Here is a 22,504-nt window from a genome sequence, read left to right as displayed (position 1 = left end):
TTTTGTCGCCTCAATCTGACTCAGGTCTTTCAACACCCCTTCCAATATTAGTGGTTCTGGGGCGGGCAAACACTTCTCATCTTCCACGGTGAAGACGGAGGCAAAAAATGCATTCAGCTTCTCAGCCATTTCCCCATCCTCCTTCAGTAATCCTTTTACCCCATGGTCATCCAAGGGCCCCACTGCTTCCCTGGTTGGTTTCCTACTTCTAATATATTTGAAGAAATTTTTATTGTTGGTCTTTATGTTTTTTGCAATATGCTCCTCATAGTCCCTTTTTGCCTGCCTGATCACAGTCTTGCATTTGATTTGCCACTGCCTGTGTTCCCTTTTATTAATCTCACTTGGACTGGTTTTCCACCGCTTAAAGGAGTCCTTCTTACCTTTTACAGCTTCCATTACTTTGTTTGTTAACCATGCTGGCCTCTTCTTATACCTGTGTGTGCCTTTCCTAACTTGTGGTATGTATTTTATCTGAGCTTCTAGGATTATAGTTTTAAATAGTCTCCAAGCTTCCCCAAGGGTTTTGACCGTATTTACCTTTCCTTTCAGTTTCCTCCTCACATTGCTACACAGAGGCAGGCAATGGCAAACCACCTCTGAATATCTCTTGCCTTGAAATCCTTGTGAGGTTGCCATAAGTGAGCTGCAAGCGTGGCCAAAAAAATGTTTTTTTAAATTTAATTATGGTACTTCACCCATTGGCATCAGCTGTACCAGCTGAAAGCTACAAGACGACCAGCTGTTCACTTCTGTGGTAGAGAATATAATTGGGTTAGGTCTTCTCAGGGATGGCAGTCAGACATCCACAGTTAATGTCTCACTTTGCTTCCACTGCATTGGAGAACACACAAACCAACTAGATTTCTTGAGGTATGATATGGTGTGGTACATATCTCTTTCTTCCGCCCTGTTGTGCTCTAAGCTTCTCTTGGCCAGATGGCCCAAATTTTAAGAACAAAATTTCTGTTACTTTCAGTGAGAATAGACCGAAAGGTCCATTAGAGGAAGAGCCATTTAAGATAAAGGGAAGGCTCCTTAGGCTGGAAAAAGGCATCAAACTTTGTTAAGCGTAGTGGCTGGATCCACTCCAACATCTTCCTGCAACTGTCTCTTCAGCACATGCTCAGGCCTTCTGTTCAAAATAAGCTTACTTTTCATGTGTACGTATGAGGAAAGCAAGATAAAGCAATTCTTTTCATCTTCCTCCTAATGTTTCCATGTTGCCTAGTCAGCATGTACTTACTGAGTTGATCAATCAATAAATCACGTAATTTCCAGGCATTAATGAAACAGATCTCCATTAACCACAAATCTTGCTTCCAGATAGGTACCCAAACGGGTCTTCCGGTGATGGATTTTGTATAATTTAACCACAATTTGGCCAATATTCAGTATAGTAAAATGTTGTTTACTTTTTATTATTTGTATATTCTCATTCTAAAAGGCACATGTCTAGAGATGTAAAATAATACACTCCTCCCCTTTTTCTTAGGTTGTAATAAATGGTGGTGCAACACCTAGTGGTGATCAAGACACAGAAGATACGGAGCTTATGGCAATATATACTACAGAAAATGGAATTGCTGAAAAGGTATCTTAACAATGTTAATTTTATGTAAATTATAATAGGAGATGCCATAGCCAAAGTAACTCACCTAACTAACTTGTTCAACTCAGGATGCTTGCACACAAAAGTTTACTCTTTGAATAAAATGTTCTTGGTCTTAAAGGTGCCACTGGATTCAAACTTTGTTCTGTTGCTTCAGACTAACATGGCTGCTCACCTGAATCTCTCAGGATGTTACTATGACTCTGAAACAATCAGCAGTGGATCACTTGGGGTTTTTTTTGTCAGAGTCACCATTTAAGGACATAGAACAAAATAGGAGTCAATTGCCCCTTTAAGACCAGCTTAGTTTTCTTCAGAAGGTAAGCTTTTGTGTGCAGTCACACTTCTTCAGACATGTGAGAGGAATACCTGGGTGCATGATTATGTGAAGATGATGCGGAAAGGCTTAGATGGGTGATACTCAGTGGCTCAGGAGCCGCTTCTGAGCACTGTTGCCCAATGTGGCATCTGTCCAGTTTGGTATAGTGGTTAAATGTGTGACTCTTATCTGGCAGAACCGGGTTTGATTCCCCACTCATCCACTTGCAGCTGCTGGAATGACCTTGGGTTAGCCATAGCTCTTGTAGAAGTTGTCCTTGAAAGGGCAGCTTGTGGGAGAGCTCTCTCAGCCCCACCCACCTCACAGAGTGTCTGTTGTGGGGGAAGGAGATGAAGGAGAACTGTAAGCCGCTCTGAGACTCTGATTCAGAGAGAAGAGCAGGGTATAAATCTGCGGTCTTCTTCCTCCTCCCCCTTCTCCCAGGTTCTAGAACAGATGACAAAGCCATTGTCCAGTAGGGCTTCTGAATGGTAGGTAGTTTCTTACTTGAAAAGCTGAAGAGACTGCAGAACAGATAAGCTGCAAACCTTCCTGAGCTGTGGGCCTTGTGCCAGAGATGGAAGCAAAAGGGCCCATCCTTCCCAACAATACCTCTTTCTGTGCAGCCTCTGCACTATCAACCTAGCACCTGGGCAGCTTTTGGGAGGAAAACAATCTGGCTAGGGGGGTTTGTAGCAGGAACTCCTTTGCATATTAGGCCACACCTCTGATGTAGCTAATCCTCCTGGAGCTTACTGTAAACCATGTAGGCTCTTGGAGGATTGGCTTCATCAAGGGCATGTGACCTAATATGCAAAGGCATTCCTGCTGCAAGAAAAGCCCTGAATAAAACCATCACTATGGCAGCCACCTGAGAAACGAGCTAGCTGGCTACAGTGGATGGTGGTGATTTCACTTCATTTTCTCCACAGACATCTTGCTCTCCTCTAGGTGCCTTGACAATCATGCACTCTCAGCTGAGCTACTGTGTCTTTTGTTGATGAGAGAGCAGGAAGGCCAAGAGAGAATCCTTTCCCCTCACTCCTGGTACACAAGGGTGGGAAGGCTAAGACATAGCAGTGGTGGGGAGAGAGAACTCTACATGCTCAGAGGTACTCTGGTAATCTAATAGATTATAGTTATATATGTAGTATTCATATATTTGTATATTATTGCAAGTATATGTTTGGCAAGATGGTGTACCAAGCACACAGTAGTCTTGTAGCTCTTTCTATTGACAGTAATTGCAAATGTGGCTCTCCATGAACAGTGGAATGAGTATTTAGAGAAATGAGATGGTGAAACAGTTGAATAGCAGAGCTTTCACATTTACAAAGATGCATCTCTAGATTTCATACCTTGCCCTGTCTTAGTGGTTCAGGTTGAGTAGTATAGGGTTTTCTTTTGTGGTGGGGTGAGAGTCACTTAACTTTGGTTAAAGGAGATTCCTATTTATGTGGAGCAGCATTATTGAAGGGTTTTAGTTAGCAAAACTGATTCACTTGACCTTGTTTGTTGTGTGATAAACTACATTTGTCAGTCACACAATAGAGTGAAATTGCCAATATACACCTCCTGTCATGGATAGCATTTCCTTGCTATATGAAGTATATCAACAGCAGAAGGAAATATTGATCAAATGATAACCTTAAAACTTGGTAGTAACTACCTTGACACAATGTTCCCATTTATTGCTCTGTCCACAATGTTCCCAGTTATTGCTTTATCCACAAGCAAGCATTCAAGGCAGTTAACAGTAAGAGAAAATTAAAGCATACTATAAGATATAAAATACAGTAAAAATCTTTTTAAAAAAGAAAGCATGGTGGCACCAGTGCCCCATTCCTAGTCCCAAATGGTTTTGCGCAGACTTTTAATCACAGTTAAGAAAAGGGTTGAAGAGCAAGTTTTAAAGCAGCAAGAACTCACTCTGTGTGTGTGTTTGGGTATGCTATGTTGTTAAGAACTGTCTGTCACACGGATTTCCCTTGCTGCTCATGCTTGGAAGGTGTGTCATGCGTGCTCTGTAAGTCTTTCTCCTCCTCAGGCAGGGAAGAATCTTGCCTTATATTCACACTTGCCATCTGTTGTGCCTCAGCTGCTTTTACTCATGGTATCAAAGCCTTGAGCTCTTCTTTGCTCTTTCTTTCCTGAGGTTTGGCATTTCTACTTTCTTGCTTGCTTTCCCTGTGATTCCTGACACCATCCCTGCCTTGTGTTAAGGCTCCAAGACCAAGTCTATATATATGATAAAAGCTAGCAAAATACTCAAGTTCCCTACAGTGTGGTAGAAGAATGAATTATGCTGCTCGTGTAGTTTTCTATGAATGTGCTGAATTTGCATGTTCATTCCATATTTTTTTTTGCAGAGTTGAAAATGTTTCAGCAAGGATGGGTGATATAAAATGTAAGGAGGCAAGTTTCATTCCATCTAGCTCATTTTTTTCCTGAACTTCTTAACTTTTTTTGCCATTATATTTTTGAACCTCTGTCTGCAACAAAGAATCATGCAGGAAAAATCTTTAAACAGAGAGCTACAGTTTTCAGGATTCCAGTGTCAAACGCAGGCTGTGTAATTCAGATCTGTGTAATCTGAAGAACTACCTTGCAGCTATTTTAAGCGCTGTGTTCTTCCTCAGTTTATTTACTTATTTGGTATAATTTATTTATTCATTTAATCGTTACAGCATACAAAGAGAAATCAGGATTGTTTGGCTTGAATATAGGTCATTCCACACAAAGTGGAAGGTCTGAACTAGATATTTTTAATGCTATCTACCATAATAATATTATTGAGGGATTATATTGCATTTTACATGATTGTATGTGCTGAGGTAAACAAACTGATATTCAGCCTTACAATATCAGCAATTGTCTAGTTGTAGAAAACCTTTTTTATAGTCTAGTTGTGAACACTAAGCTTATTCAAGAAGGCAAAAAATGCTTGAGCACTTCTGTTCCTAATGCCACCTTTGTTTCAGAGATTAATTTTGGCAGCCAAGGAGGTGGCTGGAAAACTATGCCAGCATTGGACCACCTAGATTACTTTTGAGATTGCTGCCTTTTGTAATCATAAAGCGATTAAGTAATGGCAGCATGTGTAACTAACAGGATAAAGTTATACAACTCAGTTACTGAGCTCCAGATTCCAAAGCATATATTTTGACTGACTAATCTGTCTAAAGTAATATTTTGTTCTTCAGACTTTGACTCATAGCATAGAACAGTTAAACATACATCTCCTGATAGTGTTGCTATTGTTTCAGTGCTGGCTATGTGCCTCTGGTAGTGGGGAAATGATTTCTGGTCCCTTTTCTAATGGATTATGATGGGTTACATTATCTTTCTTACTAAGGAATGGGGTCACCCGTATCTCAACCCTATCCATTACACTGCACTGAGCCTACTTAAAGAAGGCTGCTTTATGCCTCTACTCCCTGATGACTTTCAAACTTCTACGTGGATACTGGAGTGGTTTTTAAGGAGCAGCATACGTTCATCCTGCCTAAATTTTGTTTGTGTGTGTCCTGGTTAGGGTAAAAGGTAGCGATTCAGGGATTTGGGCTCCTCCACATTGAGGTGGTTAGTAGTGCTAGAACCCAATGTAACAACCATTGCCCCTTCTGTTTTGTAATTTTTTGTTACTTGGGCTTTTCCCTCATGAACCCTAACTCAAGTTATGGGCCATGTGTAGGCCTACTCTCTCTTTGTTGATCTTTTAGTTCCCATATTCGAGATTTTTGAGTACTGCTCCAGGATGTCAATAGAGCCCCATGATGCAGAGTGTTAAAGCTGCAGTACTGCAGTCCTAAGCTCTGCTCATGACCTGAGTTCGATCTCCGGCAGAAGCTGGGTTTTCAGGTAGCCGGCTTAAGGTTGACTCAGCCTTCCATCCTTCCGAGGTCGGTCAAATGAGTACCCAGCTTGCTGGGGGGAAAGTGTAGATGACTGGGGAAGGCAGTGGCAAACCACCCTGTAAAAAGTCTGCCGTGAAAACGTTGTGAAAGCAACGTCACCCCAGAGTTGGAAACGACTGGTGCTTGCATGGAGGATCTTTCCTTTCCAGGATGTCAGAGACTTGCTGAAGCTCCTGAAAGTGCTCTAAATTTTTTTGTTTAGATTGATTAACAAACTAAGAGTTATGGGGTGGAGGGTAGTTCTTTATGGAGCTTTTTGTTATTTTAATTGGAATTTGCCATGTTTGTGGTATTTGTGTCCTAATACAAGACAGACTAGAACCCCAGACATGCTTGCTTTCAGTCTTCTTCCGGTACCTAAAGACACCTTAACCTTGAAACTCCCTCAGCATGCTCAGGAGTTAACTGTTGATTTTTTCCCCCAGAATAAACTAATTCAAATGAAAAATCGCTGAAACATGTCCCTATAATCTTAGCCTTTCTGACTTTACTCAGCCCTAAAGTCTGCTCAGCGTGTTTAATCTTTTGCAATTTGGAACAGCCTCTAGCAGAGCTGTGGCCTTCTACTCAAAAGTCTGCATTCAAATAGCACTTTGTGCTCACTTCGTTGTGCAAAAGGAGAGGCTCTGAGATGGCAGGGTAGGTGAGAGAGAGACAGAGACTCCAGAGAGCCAGACCCTTGCTTCCTTTTCCCCCAGCATCAGCCTTGATTTCAGTGTCTATTCTAGGGCAAGAAAGAAGAGATGCTTTATACCCCAAGAAGGTTGTATGCAGTGAGTGGTGGGGTTGTATGCAGTGAGTGGTGGGCAATACAGAGACAGAAAGGAGCAGTTGCTTTCTGCTACACCCCCAAAATTGCCTACATTCATCCTTATCCTTTGACCACAGTGACATTAGTGCATTCAGGCACAATCCCACATGCCTTGTCCTTTGAATGAAACAATTCCTTGTGCATTTCTGGCAGTTTTAAACATGCTTTTGCAAAGCTTGACTTGCCATGACCAAAATAGCCAGAACCACAGGGAGAGTTTATAAATATGTTTTTAAAGTCAAGACATCTCTGTTGCCTATGTATAATTATTGGAATTCTTGTAGAGTCTATTATATGCTTTGCTAGTAAATTTGTAATGGTTGACTTGCCATTATTTTCTCTATTACTAAACACAAAATTAGTGTTTTAGAAAGTGGGTCTAACACAGGTAGAAAATTCACTATCACTATACATAGTTTAGAGTCTCAAGCAGTCATGTGGTTCTTGTCAAGGGTATTTTTTCTGAAGCAAAGTATGGATTAGGTTAGCACCTAATCTGCTATAAACCTTTCTTTCTGCAAAATTTGAGATGGGCAAATCAAGTATATCCTTGTTTCCAAGTGTTATTGCTTGCCAGTAAAAAGTATTAAGTAGATGTTTTGTTTTCCTACAACTTTCCTACTTTTTAAATTTTTTATTTGGCTGCTCATTACTAAAGGTTTAAAACTGCCTCTATGGCAAGGCATTGTGGCTTTCTTCAAAGGCTTAGCTTGTTCAGATCAATGCTGAACAACTGCTTTAGCCTCTGGATCTAAATAGGGCCCATCTTTAACCCTGCAGCAGAGAACTCATTTTTTATTTTTTTCCCTTACACATTTATTTATTTATTTTATTTTATCATATTTATATCCAACCCTCTCCTATTTTTGCCTTTACGGTATGTATTTGTCTAAATCTATCCTTTCTAAAACTCTGGTTTTTTCTCTCTCCGTATCTCATTCAGTCATCTCTTCCCAATCCACACGGTGGTGATTACTGGTCTTTCATATATTTGCTAATAGTTCCTGTGAATTTCTAAGCTGCTGAACTACAACTGGCAGCTCTTAACTTCACTATGGAAAGGCAATCCTAGTAAAACTCTTTGAAAATATCTTGAGAAATGCTTAGTTTGGCTAGCTATGTAGCAGTGGTTTCTTTTGTTTCTTTAATGCTTGATTGTCAATATTTTTACCGTTAAGCTCTGAAACATTTTTGCATTGACGAGAGGAAGAAGCTTACTTTTTTTGTTTAGAAAGCAGTGCTTGGATCCTCGATATATTTTTTTTCACTCCTGACCTGGATAGCCCAGGAAAGCCTGATTTCATCAGATCTCAGAAGCTAAGCAGGGTCGACTGTGGTTAGTACTTGGATGGGAGACTTCCCTGAAATACCCAGTCAAGAGGACAAGGGGTAGGCTGTATTCAGCCACCTTTCTGAATATCCTCCAGGCCCCGCAAAGGGATCAGTCACCAGAGGTCGACATGATTTCCAGGTGCAAACATGGACACACACACAAAAATATGCATAAATACAAAAAAAGAGATTTCTTTCCTCAAATAGGCGATCTTTCCTGCCCAGTTGTTAGATTTCATACTCTTCTGCCTTGAAAGGAACTCATGTTTAAGTCTGTCTTGGTTCTCATTCAGCTGTATTGAAAGAACCAAATTAGTAAGCTGAAGCACTTTTCTATATTGTGAAATCTCGGTCTCTTATACAATATTAGCTGTTGGGTTTTATTGACTGATGTGGCTTGGTGATCCTTGCCATCTCCTCCTCCTTTGTGTAATCCAGTAGGTCATCATAATCTTCCTTTTGGCATCATCTTGCATGGTTATATCACAAGCATGGAAATAAAGACCTGCTTATATGAAAAGGCAAGAGGTGGTTATATGAAAGAGGGAGAGAAGGCATTGCACAGCCAGTGCCGCTGATCATTTTGAAAGGTAAAACATTTCCTTTTCAGAAATGTGTATTGATACTGCCTTGGAAGGAACAGAGACCTTGTCAAAGGCACCCTGGAAACCAAGTTGCACGGCACTCTGAATCTAAGTAGATTCTTCTTCAATATTAAATGGTTATTGATTTATTTTCCCCAACAGAGTTCTCTGGCAGAGACATTGGACAGCAGCGGAAGCTTAGATGCACAAAGAATGGACATGATATATACAATTGAGGATGTTCCTCCCTGGTACCTCTGCATATTCTTGGGCTTACAGGTACATTAAAAAACATGGCATGATAAAATCTCAATTCTTTTTAATGTTTCTTGGCAGGCAAAAAGGACTAAAATAGGCACTTGGCACAGAAATGAAAGATTGCAGTACAGACGTTGGACTACAGCTACCATTTATCTTCATTTCTAGTTCACTGATATTAATTACCAAAATGTGTTGGGAAGATGAGAAGCCAGCTCTGCTTTCATATCGGTTCATTGTAGCAGCAAAAAGTATAGGTATACGGAAGCCTGAGCACTTTCCCCATATTCTGCTCCTGGACTTTTGAAATGCAGAGAAGCTTTTGTGCCTGCTGTTTAACTGGGAAGTTTCTGCACAGACTGTGAAAGGATTCAGGTTACCAAAAAATCCCCAGGCGGCCCATTGCTAGGTCACTTACAGTGCAATCCTAAGAACACTGTCCTGAGAGTAAGTCCCATTGAGAAGACTTTAGTAGAATTCTGAGTAGACCTGTTTAGGATTGTACTGTTAGTGCCCAAATAATAAATGTAAGCTACAGGTTTTGTCTGAGAAGCAGCAGTGGCCCCATCATGATATAAAGTAAGATTCTGAGCATCATTAAAGCTGGCAGAGTGAGAGATCGCTTTAACCCATTAATGGGACTTTATGCAGGACAACTTCTTTCACAAGATTCTTTGAAACAAATGAAACTTTGCAAATGTTTGTTTCAGTCGGACTGATTATTTATTTATTTGATTTATATCCCGCCCTCCCCACCGAGGCAGGCTCAGGGCGGCTCACAACGTAAAATCATAATAATTAAAACAATTATATTATAAAATCACAAATTCAACAGTTTAAAACAATTCAAATAGGTTTAGTGCTAATCTCATCATATGTTGTATATTTCCAGTGGCGACGGCATTTCTCCAGATTCCTACGATGTAGGCTGCATGTCAATTAAAAGCCAGCCAGAAGAGAGCAGTCTTGCAGCCTTGCGGAAATGAGCAAGGTCCCGCAAGGCCCTCATGTCCTCTGGCAGTTGGTTCCACCAGTGCAGGGCTGCAACCGAGGAGGCCCTCTCTCTGGTGGTCTTTAGTTTGACCTCCTTCGGCCTGGGGATTACTAATAGATTTTGCGATCCAGATTGAAGTATCCTCTGGGGAACTTGTGGGAATAGACGGCCCCTAAGGTAGGGACCCTGATGCAGGATAACCTCCTGCTACTTCCTTGGGAACTGGAGGAAGTGGGGTGCTGTTTGGATTTTCTGCCTTGGGATCTTAAAGGATCTTGAACTGCTCTGACAAAAAGAATCTTGTGTGGATAGAAGAGATCCTAAGTATCAATGTAATTCAAGGTGAAATACCTTCAGAGTTGCGTGTTAATTAGTAATTGTGCCTTCATCCTTTATAACACTTTATAACATTTTCCCAAAATGCTTGTGTAGTGCCAGTGAGGCTGCTGTAAGCTATTTATGAAAGTATATTAATATGAGAATGTAAAGCTGCCTTATACAAATTCAGGGCATTGGTCATTCTAATCTACAGTTGGCCAAGATCCTTTTTACTGGAAATAACAAAGACAGATGACAGAAAGCATGTGGTTTTTTAAAATTGTATGATGGTTAGGTGTAGCCTTCTTTGTTTGGTCTTGAGTGCCAGCATTCTCTTTGCCTCACTGGATGACTTTTGTACAGTTTAAGAATAATGCTTTAAAAATTCTTTGAATTGGAATGAAATCCATTTTTGCCTTTGTATGTTATCAAGAACTTGTCAGCATTAAATTAGAATAACCATAAAGAATTATCATTTTTCTTTAAAGAGTTTTAATCCTTGGATGCAAATATGGACATAATTAACTGTGTATAGGTGATAAATCAATAACTGTGAAAGTAGGTTTAGCATGATCAGAGACTACAAAATTTTCAATTTCTGTCAATTCAATTCAATTTATTGCATTAGCACATATTGCCATAGCATCAAACAACCAGATTCAGCAATAAAACAAAAGAAACAAGAAGAGAGAAAGAAAAAAACACACAGAATACCTTGTGCCTTAATACAATAAGATACAGTAAGACTGCAAAATATTAAGGGGAAAAAACCTGTTTTGGAAGTGAACAGTTATAATAGTGTGCGGTTATAATAACATAAACACATTGGAGACAATTATATTGGCTGTAAACAAGATTGCTCTTTTTATATTTGCAGCATTACCTGACCTGTTTCAGTGGTACAATAGCAGTGCCCTTCTTACTAGCAGATGCCATGTGTGTGGGAATTGACCAGTGGGCTACCAGCCAGCTTATTGGGACTATATTCTTCTGTGTGGGAATCACAACTTTGTTACAAACAACTTTTGGGTGCCGGTGAGTCTAAGGAGAATGTTTGATAGCTGTTTTGAAGGTTTATATCTTCCTGTCTGAAGCACTTGCCAAGCTGGTGAACCATCCAAGAGTTAGTACACCATTTGCAAAAACATCCACAAACTTATCCAGCCCACCAGAACATTCTTATGACCCTGTTCATTTGTGGTGGGGTGGACAGGATGGGTTGGATATGATGTGCTCCAATTTCAGAAATGGTTCTTTGCCTGGCTGTAAGTCTCTTAAATATTAGCTTGAAATAATTGAATTTTCTTCCTAATTTGTATTGTTCTGTACTTGAGAATAAATGTTAAGCAATTTTGAAATCTTTGCATTGCTGAACAAAGGTCAGATATTGCAAACACCCGTAACATATTCATCCTACATGGAACCAGTTCAAGAAAACATAAAATTCTTTGTGTTAAGTATGTGTTATTTTTCTATGGTTCACAATTTTTCCAAATAGCACCACATTTTGAAGGCTTCCCTTAAAAAACAATAAAAAGGTAAAGGTGGTCCCCTGTGCAAGCACCAGTTGTTTTCGACTCTGGGGTGATGTATCACGACGTTTTCACGGCAGACTTTTTTACAGGGTGATTTGCCATTGCCTTCCCCAGTCATCTACACTTCCCCCCCAGTAAGCTGGGTACTCATTTTACCGACTTCGGAAAGGTGGAAGGCTGAGTCAACCTTCAGCCGGCTACATGAACCCAAACAGTGAAGCCCCAAAGGCACACAACTGGTGATGCTGTAAAGACGTTAGAGATGCCAGCAGTCCGTGCTGAGCTTGAATTGAGCGGTGTGTAAATATTGATGGCAATATTAGTCCCTTGGAACAGGTAGCTTGGAGCACCTATGCACCTGAGGAAGCAATTCCGGGAAACCGGGTCTTACCGGTGTCCTGTCGCGCAAGACCTCCACTAAACGGGACTTTGGATCTTTTTTGGACTCTGAATCAACCACTGGGAACTCTACGAAGCCACTAGAAATAATTCCCAGAACTGTGTGTTCATGTACCTTTAAGGGTTTGTGTGAGACGAAGAGAGAGCCCTGTATGAATTGTGCCAAGTGTTTTCAATAGGTCAGCACGAATGAGTTATGCATTTATGAATATATCAAGATTTTGTAAAAGTCTTTGGTGTACAAGTCTTTGCAGCAACATCGGTTGTGTGCCTTTTGGGGCTTTGCTGTTTGTGCCTTTCTGCACAGCTGTCTCCTTTGTTTGTATTGGCTACCTGAACCCAGCTTCTGCCGCGATCAAACGCAGGTCATGAGCAGAGAGTTCGGACTGCAGTACTGCAGCTCTACCACTCTGCACCACGGGGCTCCCTAAAAAATTAATAATAATGTTAGTGTATCTCTTCATGGAACAAAATGTTCAGATGGAATTGGCAAATCTGGAAGAAAATTCTCTTGAAGAACCCCCAAACCCTATGCCACACCCTTTTAACTTTTTGCTTCAAAGGATGTGCTTTCTGAAGGAAACATTATCCTCTCACAAATCTTCAAGGAAAAATGTTTTGTTCTTTACTTTCTTTTCACATGCCAAAAATGCTGCTGCTTTTATCAAAGGTCAAGGTATGTAATTGCCAGCTGGAATTCTCAGAAAAGAGAGAGTTTGTTATTCCTTACAAATTTGTTGTGGCATCTTAAAAAAAAAAAGTTCGACCTTTGAATTGCCCAGCATTAGCCTGTAATTTAAAACAAACCAAATCTTAAGAATGTATTAGGTCTGAATAAAGCCAAACAGTGCTCAAATTGTGAGGGGAGAGGCCCTTAATGAGATCTCCAAGTTCTGCCAGTGGTTTTTATGAGAGACCAACAGGATTTTCAGCATATAAATATTTGAGAGTTGAAGCTCCCTTTATAAGATACCAACTTTGACTCTCAAAAGCTTATGCCCCCAAAATCTTGTCAGTCTCTAGAGTTAGGCTTCCCAATCCCCAGGTCCCAGCAGGGGATCCCCTGTTTTTACAGGCTTCCCCCTGCCCCCAGTCAGCTGGCCAACGGGGGAAGCCCTGCCCCCACAGTCACCATGAAGTTTTAGAACTCCTGCAGGTTTAGAAACCTGCAAACAGGTATGTGTGCCTTTAAGGCTGAGCAGGAAGCAGGAAACAGGAAGGGCTTCATGGGAAAGGGTCATTAACAGTTTCGTAGGAGAACAGCCCCTTCCTTTCTTTTGCTTTCAGTTTTCAGAGCAAGTAAAGTTCTGCAGGAACAAGACCCAGTAAGTATTTTTGTGTGTGAGAGAAAGGGAGAGGGCAGGGGATTCCCTGGTTTGGAGGCCTTCCCCCTGCTTTAGAAAGCGTGGGCAGGGAGGGAAATGTCTACTTAGGGTTGCCAAGTCCAATTCAAGAAATATCTGGGGACTTTGGGGGTGGAGCCAGGAGACTTTGGGGGTGGAGCCAGGAGACACTGGGTGCGGAGCCAGGAGCAAGGGTGTGACAAGCACAATTGAACTCCAAGGGAGTTCTGGCCATCACATTTAAAGGGACAGCCCACATTTTAGAATGCCTTCCTTCCATAGAAAATAATGAAGGATAGGGGCACCTTCTTTTGGGGTTCATAGAATTGGACCCCCTGGTCCAATATTTTTGAAACTTGGGAGGTATTTTGGGGAGAGGCACTAGATGCTATACTGAAAATTTGGCGCATCTACCTCAAAAAACAGGCCCCCCAGAGCCCCTGACACCCGCGGATCAATTCCCCATCATTCCCTATGGGACTCGTTCCTGGAGGTGCATAATGGCTATGGGGGTGGAGCTTCCCCCGCTGGCCAGCTGGCTGGGGGAGGGGGGAAGCCTGTAAAACCAGGGGATCCCCCGCTGGGACCTGGGGATTGGGAAGCCTATGTCTACTGGGCACTCTATTCCCTGTGGAGAACGATTCCCATAGGGAATAATGGGGAATTGATCCGCGGGTATTGGGGGCTCTGGGGGGGCTATTTTTTGAGGTAGAGGCACCAAACTTTTAGTATAGCATCTAGTGCCTCTGCCCAAAATACTCCCCAAGTTTCAAAACGATTGGATCAGGGGGTCCAATTCTATGAGCCCCAAAGGATGGTGCCCCTATCCTTCATTATTTCCTATGGAAGAAAGGCATTTAAAAAGGTGTGCTGTCCCTTTAAATGTGATGGCCAGAACTCCCTTGGAGTTCAGTTATGCTTGTCACACCCTTGTTCTTGGCTCCACCCCAGTGTCTCCTGGCTTCACCCCCAAAGTCCCCAGATATTTCTTTAATTGGACTTGGCAACCCTATCTAGGGTGCTACTGGATTTGAATCTAGCTCTCCTACTGTAGACATGCATGGCTATTCTCTGAAACTGACTTTGTTCAGTTTTAGTTGTCTTCCCTCCTCAAGTCCCCCATAAGCCACACCCACAACTCTGCTCCTATAGTGTGCTGTTCCAATTATTCATATAGAATGCATTCTATTAGTAGGGAAAGCAGGGATGCATTTGTGGAGTAATAACATTTGGCATAATTTATTGTAGTTGTTATTATACTGGATGTGGAAACAGCTGAAGAGTCCTAGGTATTGATGGCAAGGACTATATATTAGAAGTGTTGCTTTTACAATAAGTGGGCATATGCTAGTCCCATCCTTCTTAAAGCCCTTAATGCATATGACTTTTGTCTATGCAGACTCCCTGATTCCCAGCATAAAATTTCATGGTCAAAATTGATCCTGTTTTCACTTGTCTATCAGAAGAGAAGCTTTGTTGAGGTGAACTCATTGTCAGTACATTTACAGTGGAGTCCTAAACAGTTTCCTGGAAGTAAATCCCATTGAATTAAAGCTGCATAGGATTCTGTATAGGCCTGCTTAAGATCTCTGTTTTGGAAGCTGTCTCAAAAGAGTAAACTGTACTCAAATTACTTTTCAGTGGTGGAGCCTGTCACCTTTTCTACAAAGGAGAGAAGCAAATATATAAGGGAACTATTGGGGAAAGCAACATACATAGTGGTATGATTGGAAGTCATATGTATGACAGTAAAAAAAAAAAAAGATTCTAGGGGCCTTATGCCATGTTCAGTTCAGGCTACATGGTACCAAGACTGACAACTTCCTATTCATCATTAACTGCAGCGAAACAAGTAAACTGAGTCCATGTTCGCATAAGCACTTCTAAAATTTTCTGTTAATCAGCAACAATAAAGAATAGCGTTTTGGCAATCTACTAGCCATTCTGATTCTAAGAATCCAGGCTGTTTATTAATCTAAATTATTTAAGAATCCAGAGAAGTAACTCACATGGTTTGGAAAGCTTCACTGCATATCTGAAATTATTCCATGTTACAGAACTGTGGTGATAATTACACCACAAAGCTGATAATATCAGGCTACAACTGTACTTTTAGTTGGTTCAAATAAACTTTAATTATTGCTCTTCCTAATTACTTTTTTAAAAACTCTTAAGTGCATCCCATCATGGAATCTTACATGAAATCTTATTTAATAATACATTAGCACTGAAGTTCTACTGAATCTCATTCTTGAAGTTATGAAAATCTGTAGGGTGATCAAGTAACAAAGTAAGTAAATAGGTTTGTTTTATTTTTATGTGTGCAGACTTAGGCAGGTGTTAGCACGGGTGTTATGACTGTTTAGGATTTCTGATATATGACTGAACTGTTTGGATTGGATCTAGCAATCTGCTCATGCAAGGATAATTTATTATTTATTTATTTATTACATTTGATTTATATCCCGCCCTCTCCGCAAGCGGACTCAGGGCAGCTCACAGTATCTACACAATTAAACCAGTACAATATATAAAACCATAATTTAACATTTTCAGTTTAAAAAACATATTACAGTTAAAAATGGGATAATGGGTCTTCCCAGCTTTGCCCTCCTTCCGAGCAGTTCCTTGAGACCCAGGGAAAGTTGATTCTCAGGGTTTTGGATTCATCTGAAGTAATAGCCACCCAGATTCATAGGCTGCAGTGAGATGTGGAAAGGAGGCAAAGTTGTTTCCTTGTCCTTCTTCTGTCAGCAGAGACAGAAGGGGCAGTTTCACTCCCTGCTGCCCTTTCATTGAAGGCTCACAATACAAGAACTCACACAATACAAAAACTCGTGGGCATTCGATGAAATTGCTGAGCAGACAGGTTAAAATGGATAAAAGGAAGTACTTCTTCACCCAAAGGGTGATTAACATGTGGAATTCACTGCCACAGGAGGTGGTAGCGGCCACAAGCATAGCCACCTTCAAGAGGGGTTTAGATAAAAATATGGAGCAGAGGTCCATCAGTGGCTATTAGCCACAGTGTGTGTGTATATATAAAATTTTTTGCCACTGTGTGACACAGAGTGTTGGACTGGATGGGCCATTGGCCTGATCCAACATGGCTTCTCTTATGTTCTTAAGGCCTTCATAACTGTTGCTGCACCCAAGTCGCACTTTGGAATCAACTTTCCTCAGGGTTGAAGGGACTGGAGTGGAGAGCAGGGAAGATCTGCAACTGTCTGTGTGTTCTGCTCACAGATTGCTAGCTGAAGGCTGCTGGGAAATGGAAAAAATGCAGCTGTTAAGCCTGATGTTTCTAATGTATCTTAAATAGAAACAGGTGCACGATCCTGTAGAATGCTTGTGGAAATTAGCCTTGATCATTATAATAAATGAGCTCATATCCTAAATGGTCTAGTTTTAGTGGTATTAATGAAACAAATCTTTCCTCCCCTGCTTACATGGAAGAAATAGCAATCCAGAAATCTTTTCTAAACGCTCAGATGTGATTTCATTTTTCAAGAATTTTAATTACATTGGTTTAATTAGGGGATTTTGGAAAGCTAAAGTAATGCGTACGTGAAGGAGAGGAGCAGCAGCTTACCACTAACTTTGCTGAGGGCACAACACATGGGCCAACAAAACACGCATGAGATTGAATCATTCCCTCAGTGTATCTCTGCTTTGTTTTTGCCAGGTGTAAAGTTCAGATTTGTGCCTGAGTTGGATATTGGACACAATTGAATGTCCCCATAATTTGTACCAACAAAACTACTTTATTTGCTAATGGCTTTTGGGTTACATGGCCTGTATGATATGTTGTGGCCTGTGTTATATCTAAAAGTGAGTAGTTTGTGGGTCACTCATCCATCAACCAGGCTTGCAGTTTACCTCCTGAGCAAGCATGTAATTAAAAAACATAGTGATCTTTTGCCAAAATCACCTTTAGACATCATGCACGTTTACATGTTGAAACACCCAGGTGAGATCACAAATAATTAAGAAGAGCAATATCCATATACAGGATATGTCTACCTGTGGCGGCAGTAAACCTTTCAAATGTTAAAAACAGAAGTTTCTAAAAAGCCACTTCCTAACACATTGGGCAGGTAGCAACATTTTTTAGATATTGACTTAGTAGAGTGAATTCTAACCTCCAATAGTAAAATTCTTTTCTATATTAATCTCCATGAGACAGTGATTTTCTGTAGATTCTTGTCAGAATAGATAGAGCATAAAGGTAAGATTCTGCAGATATGTTTTGACATATTTAAGACTATGACTGAACATGAGAAGGAAGAAAATGAAATACACAGAACCAGAATATTTGGGCATTTTGAGGTTTAAAATCCAATATGTTTGAATTATGCTCGAAGAGGGCCTTGTTAAAATATGTACTGCTTTCTAGCAAAAAGCTCTCAATTAGTTTAAATGTGATGTTGCTTCCCTGCAATGCATCATGCATCTTTGTCAGCTGCAATAAATGGAAGGGGAAAGGAAGAGGTCTGGGGCAACCCAACCCACTTGGTATTCTATGTCTTGTGAGAAACTTCAGAAACTGGACTTGGGGGTGCACAAAATAGCCATGTGCCCAAAAGAAACAATTCTTCCATCATCTCTCACTTTCTTGTTCTGGCAGGAGCTACTAACTTGAATTTTAATGCCCCGTTAGAAAGGAATATGCCACCATAGTCTAATTTAGGATCTTTTTTTTAGCAACATGAAAATATTCTGGTGCAGTTGGATTGAAGATGGACAGGAGAATTTAACAGAATATTTAGAGAAGGTTTATTGAGAGAAACCAAAATAGCAACACAAAGTCAGGGTAATATTCAAGTGTCGCGCAGTATGCTGCAGTGCTAAAGAGCCCACAAATGATTGTCCCTAATTCCAACACTCACATAATATATATTCATACCAGTACATATCCGTATCATGTAATACGCATCTCACAGAAAGGGATGAAGGAGAAGGGACAGCCAGGAGACTGGAGGGAGGTATTATCTACTATCCTTTTATGCACTGCATTGTTGTTTGGCTGATAGCATTCTACAGTCCGGAGATCCAGGCAGATCTTGGACCTACACTGACTGAAAGGTTAGGAGTTCCAGAGGGGTGGTGGTGGTGGTGGTCAAGAAAGAAATAAGCTAGCTCCTAACCTCTATGATTGAAATTAACTCAAGATTATCCAAGATAGCAGAACAAATACGCTGATCATAGCTAGGGTCACAAAATGGTCATGGCAGCAGTTTCACTGAATTCCTGAATTTTTAAAGCTCTAAACAAATACGATCCTCTTCATCTTTCATTTCTTGCTGATTGTCAACCCTCCTGGTTTAGCATCCGCATTTGGCACCCATTGGCAAACCTGACACTAACTCCTAGCACCACAGTCATCCAGTCACCCCATCACGCAGGGGTCCCAGTTCCATGCACTAAGTCTGCTAGGTGCAAGTTCTGTTTTTTTAAAAAACTTAGTCCTTTGAGTTTTTTTTAACCTGAATATACCTTACTAACTGCTACCACCAAAAGAACTTTTTGGGTTTGAGTCAGTACCAGTATGGATTCAGGCTGCTTCTAGTCAGCCCCCCTCTATTTGTGTGTGTGCTTGGGGGAGTGAAGAAGTTTGCCTTTTCCCACCTTCCCTTTTCTCTGTGTATGCTGTCTGTTCCAGCACCTTTTCCTGATATGTCACAATCAAGAAGACTAAAGCTCTGGGGTCTCCAATAGTTCTTGTACTAGAAATCACTGATATTTGTGAACAATCTATAGATAGGTTATTATTATTACAGAGCTCTAGTAAAACAAAAGAAAAAGTTATTAGCTAGGTCTGCTTATAGTACCTCAGCATATTTCTCTGTAGATAAGGGTTCAGGGTACATCTCTTGTTGGAAAACTTACTGAGGTGTTCAAGGAGTTGCTGGAGACCTGAGCTTCCTGAACATGCCACACACATTGTCTTGAATAGGCCACAAACCATGAACAAAAAACTGCCCTTCAGGCTTCCTTATTTCTGGGATTCCCGCCCCCACCCCCAGGCTAGTCAGAATTTGGGATTCAGATTTTGATTCTACTTCTTGTCTTCCCCATCCATCAGAGTAAAACTGTTAGCTTACATCCTGGAATGCACTTGAGGTTATCAATGGCTATTCCCAATTTGCTGGAGGGAGGAGAGAGGAATTGTAATAACAGTTTGTCCACCAAGTTATTTTGCAGATTAGCTGGAACTGGAATCCCTCCCTCATTCTATTTTCTTGATTTTAGTGGTACTGCTATCAAATTTCAAGTACTTATATGAAACAAATCCTGGGGTGGCTCTTATCACTATCATGCTGTTCCACTGAGCACTGTTTGTTTATTCATGTATTTATTAAAGTAGTTATACCCTATCCTTCCTTTTGGCTCATCCTTGCAGCTTTCCCCCAGCATGTGTCTGTTCTGTTGGAGGAAGGCTCCTTAAGCTGGAGGTAGGCTGCTTGGAGGACAGCTGGATCCATCCCACTGTCTTATCCTTTCCCTCATACTAACAAAAATATTTATATAAAAATGATGACATGGTCAGGAAAATATCAGCTTTGCCCCCTTGTTGTTTCCCATAGGTTACCTTTATTTCAAGCCAGCGCTTTTGCTTTCTTGGCTCCAGCCAAAGCGATTCTTTCCTTGGACAAGTGGAAATGCAACAACACAGGTAGGCAGACTGCACGTTAGTCTGGGTTTTTTTATCTCTTTATCTTGTGACTAGGAATGGGCATGGACCAGAAAAATGGAGGTTCATGTAGGCTTGTGACTTTCATGAACCACAGTTTTTCACGGATCTTTTTGTTTAATGAACCGGTTCATGTGGTTTGTGACCTTGGGATTTGGTAGAATGCACCCCCCCCCCAGGTGCTAGAAATGCCAAACCTGCAGCATGTCTCCAACTAACCCTTCTTTACCTGCTCTCCAAGTTTGGTGAGGATTGGATTTAAGGGTGCTGACCAGGAAAGTGGGGAAAACACAACCGCAGGTTCAAGAGTGTGTCAAATGGACCCCCTGCAAGCTAGAGGCTTCAAACTTGCAGAGGACCTTCTCAGGATGCCTCTCAGCCTGCCCTCCAATCTATGTGCCAATGGGCTTTGGGAAAGGGGAAAAAAATCCCTACGGTCCAATGTGCAAAGTGGGGGAAGGAGTGTGTCAAATAGCCACCCTGCAAGCTACGAGCATCAGACTTGCAGCAGACCTCCCCAGGATGCCCCTCTACTTGCCCTCCAAGTAGTGTTCAGATTGGCTTCGAATTACAGCTCATATCCAGATGCAGTCTGCTCCCATAGAGCAGAATGGAGGTCATTTATTGGCAGCCAGAGCTGCCTGTCAAGCTTTGTAGGGCCAGTGTTGGCATTTTCAGGTGGCAGAAGGACTGTAGAAGAACATCCCACCTAGTTGCCTTGACAGTTAATGCCTAGACATCGGGTTGTCTGGCCCATGGACCAAACAGGCTGCTTAAAAAATTCATGATCCATGGGCAGACCATTGAAAACATGAACGCATGGCCTGGCCAAATGGACCATGAACTGGCCCCTGGTCTGTGACAAAATTAGGTCCGTGGTCTGGTCTGTGCCCATCCCTACTTGTGACACCTTAAAAATGAACTGCTGAAGCAAGCTGTGTTTCTTGAAAACTTACGCTACAAGAAAATTTGTCTTAAAGGTGCTACTGGACTCTTTACTATTTTGCAGCAACAGTCTAACATGGGTAACTCCTCTGGATCTTAAAAACGAATGGATTCCTTCTGACATAAGTCTTGTGGACTAGAGCCTTTTAGTCCATGAAAGTTTATTTCTTAATAAATAGGTTAGAGGTGCCACAAAATTTTTTGTTTTGCTTTGTTTTGGAAGTAAGTGAAAATGGTAAATCCCATATAGAATTCAGAGTTGGAGTTGAAATGGATGAAAGTCATCCCTTTTAAAATCAATGGACTTGGGTGGGCATAGGATTACATTGTTATTCTGATCATTTTATTATGGGTGTGTTGGATTTCAAAAGTATCTGGGATTCTTGGGGACTGACCTCCAGTCCAGAAAGATTCCTGTTCTGCCTCATCACAGCCTGCCAGAACAGCTTGGGTTGCCTGGCAGGCATGGCCAGCCCTACTCCCAAGTGTTGTTTGTTTGCTGGAAAAGCAAACTGGACATCCCCCGGCTGCCAAAATAATTCTGTAGGTACCAGTTATTTCTGTCCTGCAAAGCGGTGTATCTGCTACTCATTTACATACTGTGGCTAAATTCTTTTCAATCCTTTGGTGGCATTTTCTATAAAATGTTTGTAGTTTCGACTGTGAAAGCCAATCTTATTTCAGAACAGAGGCTTCTGCTCTCCCTTGTTTGCTGCGGCAATCTGAAAGCATTTGGGCAAGTTTAGACAGCAGGAACCTGAGAGATCCTTGTGATGGTATACCCTGTTTTGTTTGTCAGTTCTTTTTCTGGCACCCATTGATGTGAGCTGTATTCATTTAACAAGGTAAACAAGTCAAGTAGTGCAGAAGTGCTTCTGGAAAAACACTGGAACTTATGGATGACTGGAGGCTGGGAACAAATCTGTTACTTTAGAAGGGGTTGTATTGCCATCAATTTTAAGACTGACTGCACTTTCACAATCAGAGCTGTTTTGCAGGGAGCTCGAGTCGCAAGGGCTCTAACTTTTTGTTGGCCTTTTCTGAAAAGCCTGAAAAACCCAGAACAGTTTTTCCACAGAGGTGGTGGAAATTATGAAATGGTGTTAAAGAACCTGAATCGCTACGTGATTATTTGGGGTTTCCTGTTATATATTTTTGAATGCAGCACAGACATGGTAATAGAATAGAATAATGTTTTTTATGCATAATTGTCGAGCTTTGATGAGTTGAGATATTTTGATGTCGATGGTTGAAGCTCTTCTGGAGTCCAAATATTTGTCAGGCTCCCAAGAAATCACAAATGGATATTAAAGTCAGTGGTTCATTCTTATGTTAAGGTTCTTGCTTCAGCTTCCATACAATATCCCTGTGAGCAAAGTTGTTGCTCCTATTTTACAGCAGGCAACTGAGGCAATAATAAATGGCTTGCCCAAGGTACATTAT

The 22,504-nt window shown here is 41.2% G+C and overlaps 1 protein-coding gene across 1 annotated transcript in view; it reads left to right on the top strand.

Moving 5' to 3' along the window:
• The window catches only part of SLC23A2 (solute carrier family 23 member 2), a 93,462-nt gene that overhangs the window by 44,184 nt on the left and 26,774 nt on the right, over positions 1 to 22,504 (top strand). Inside the window, exons 3-6 of the mRNA XM_060251886.1 lie at positions 1,496 to 1,594; positions 8,738 to 8,854; positions 11,023 to 11,180; positions 20,010 to 20,098. Of these exons, the coding sequence (XP_060107869.1) occupies positions 1,496 to 1,594; positions 8,738 to 8,854; positions 11,023 to 11,180; positions 20,010 to 20,098 (463 nt within the window). The remainder of the gene's footprint in view (positions 1 to 1,495; positions 1,595 to 8,737; positions 8,855 to 11,022; positions 11,181 to 20,009; positions 20,099 to 22,504) is intronic.

This window comes from Heteronotia binoei, chromosome 12, assembly GCF_032191835.1.
Source record: "Heteronotia binoei isolate CCM8104 ecotype False Entrance Well chromosome 12, APGP_CSIRO_Hbin_v1, whole genome shotgun sequence".
NCBI lineage: Eukaryota > Metazoa > Chordata > Lepidosauria > Squamata > Gekkonidae > Heteronotia > Heteronotia binoei.
Note: the sequence above shows the minus strand (reverse complement) of the source record. Positions and strands in the feature narration are given on the sequence as shown.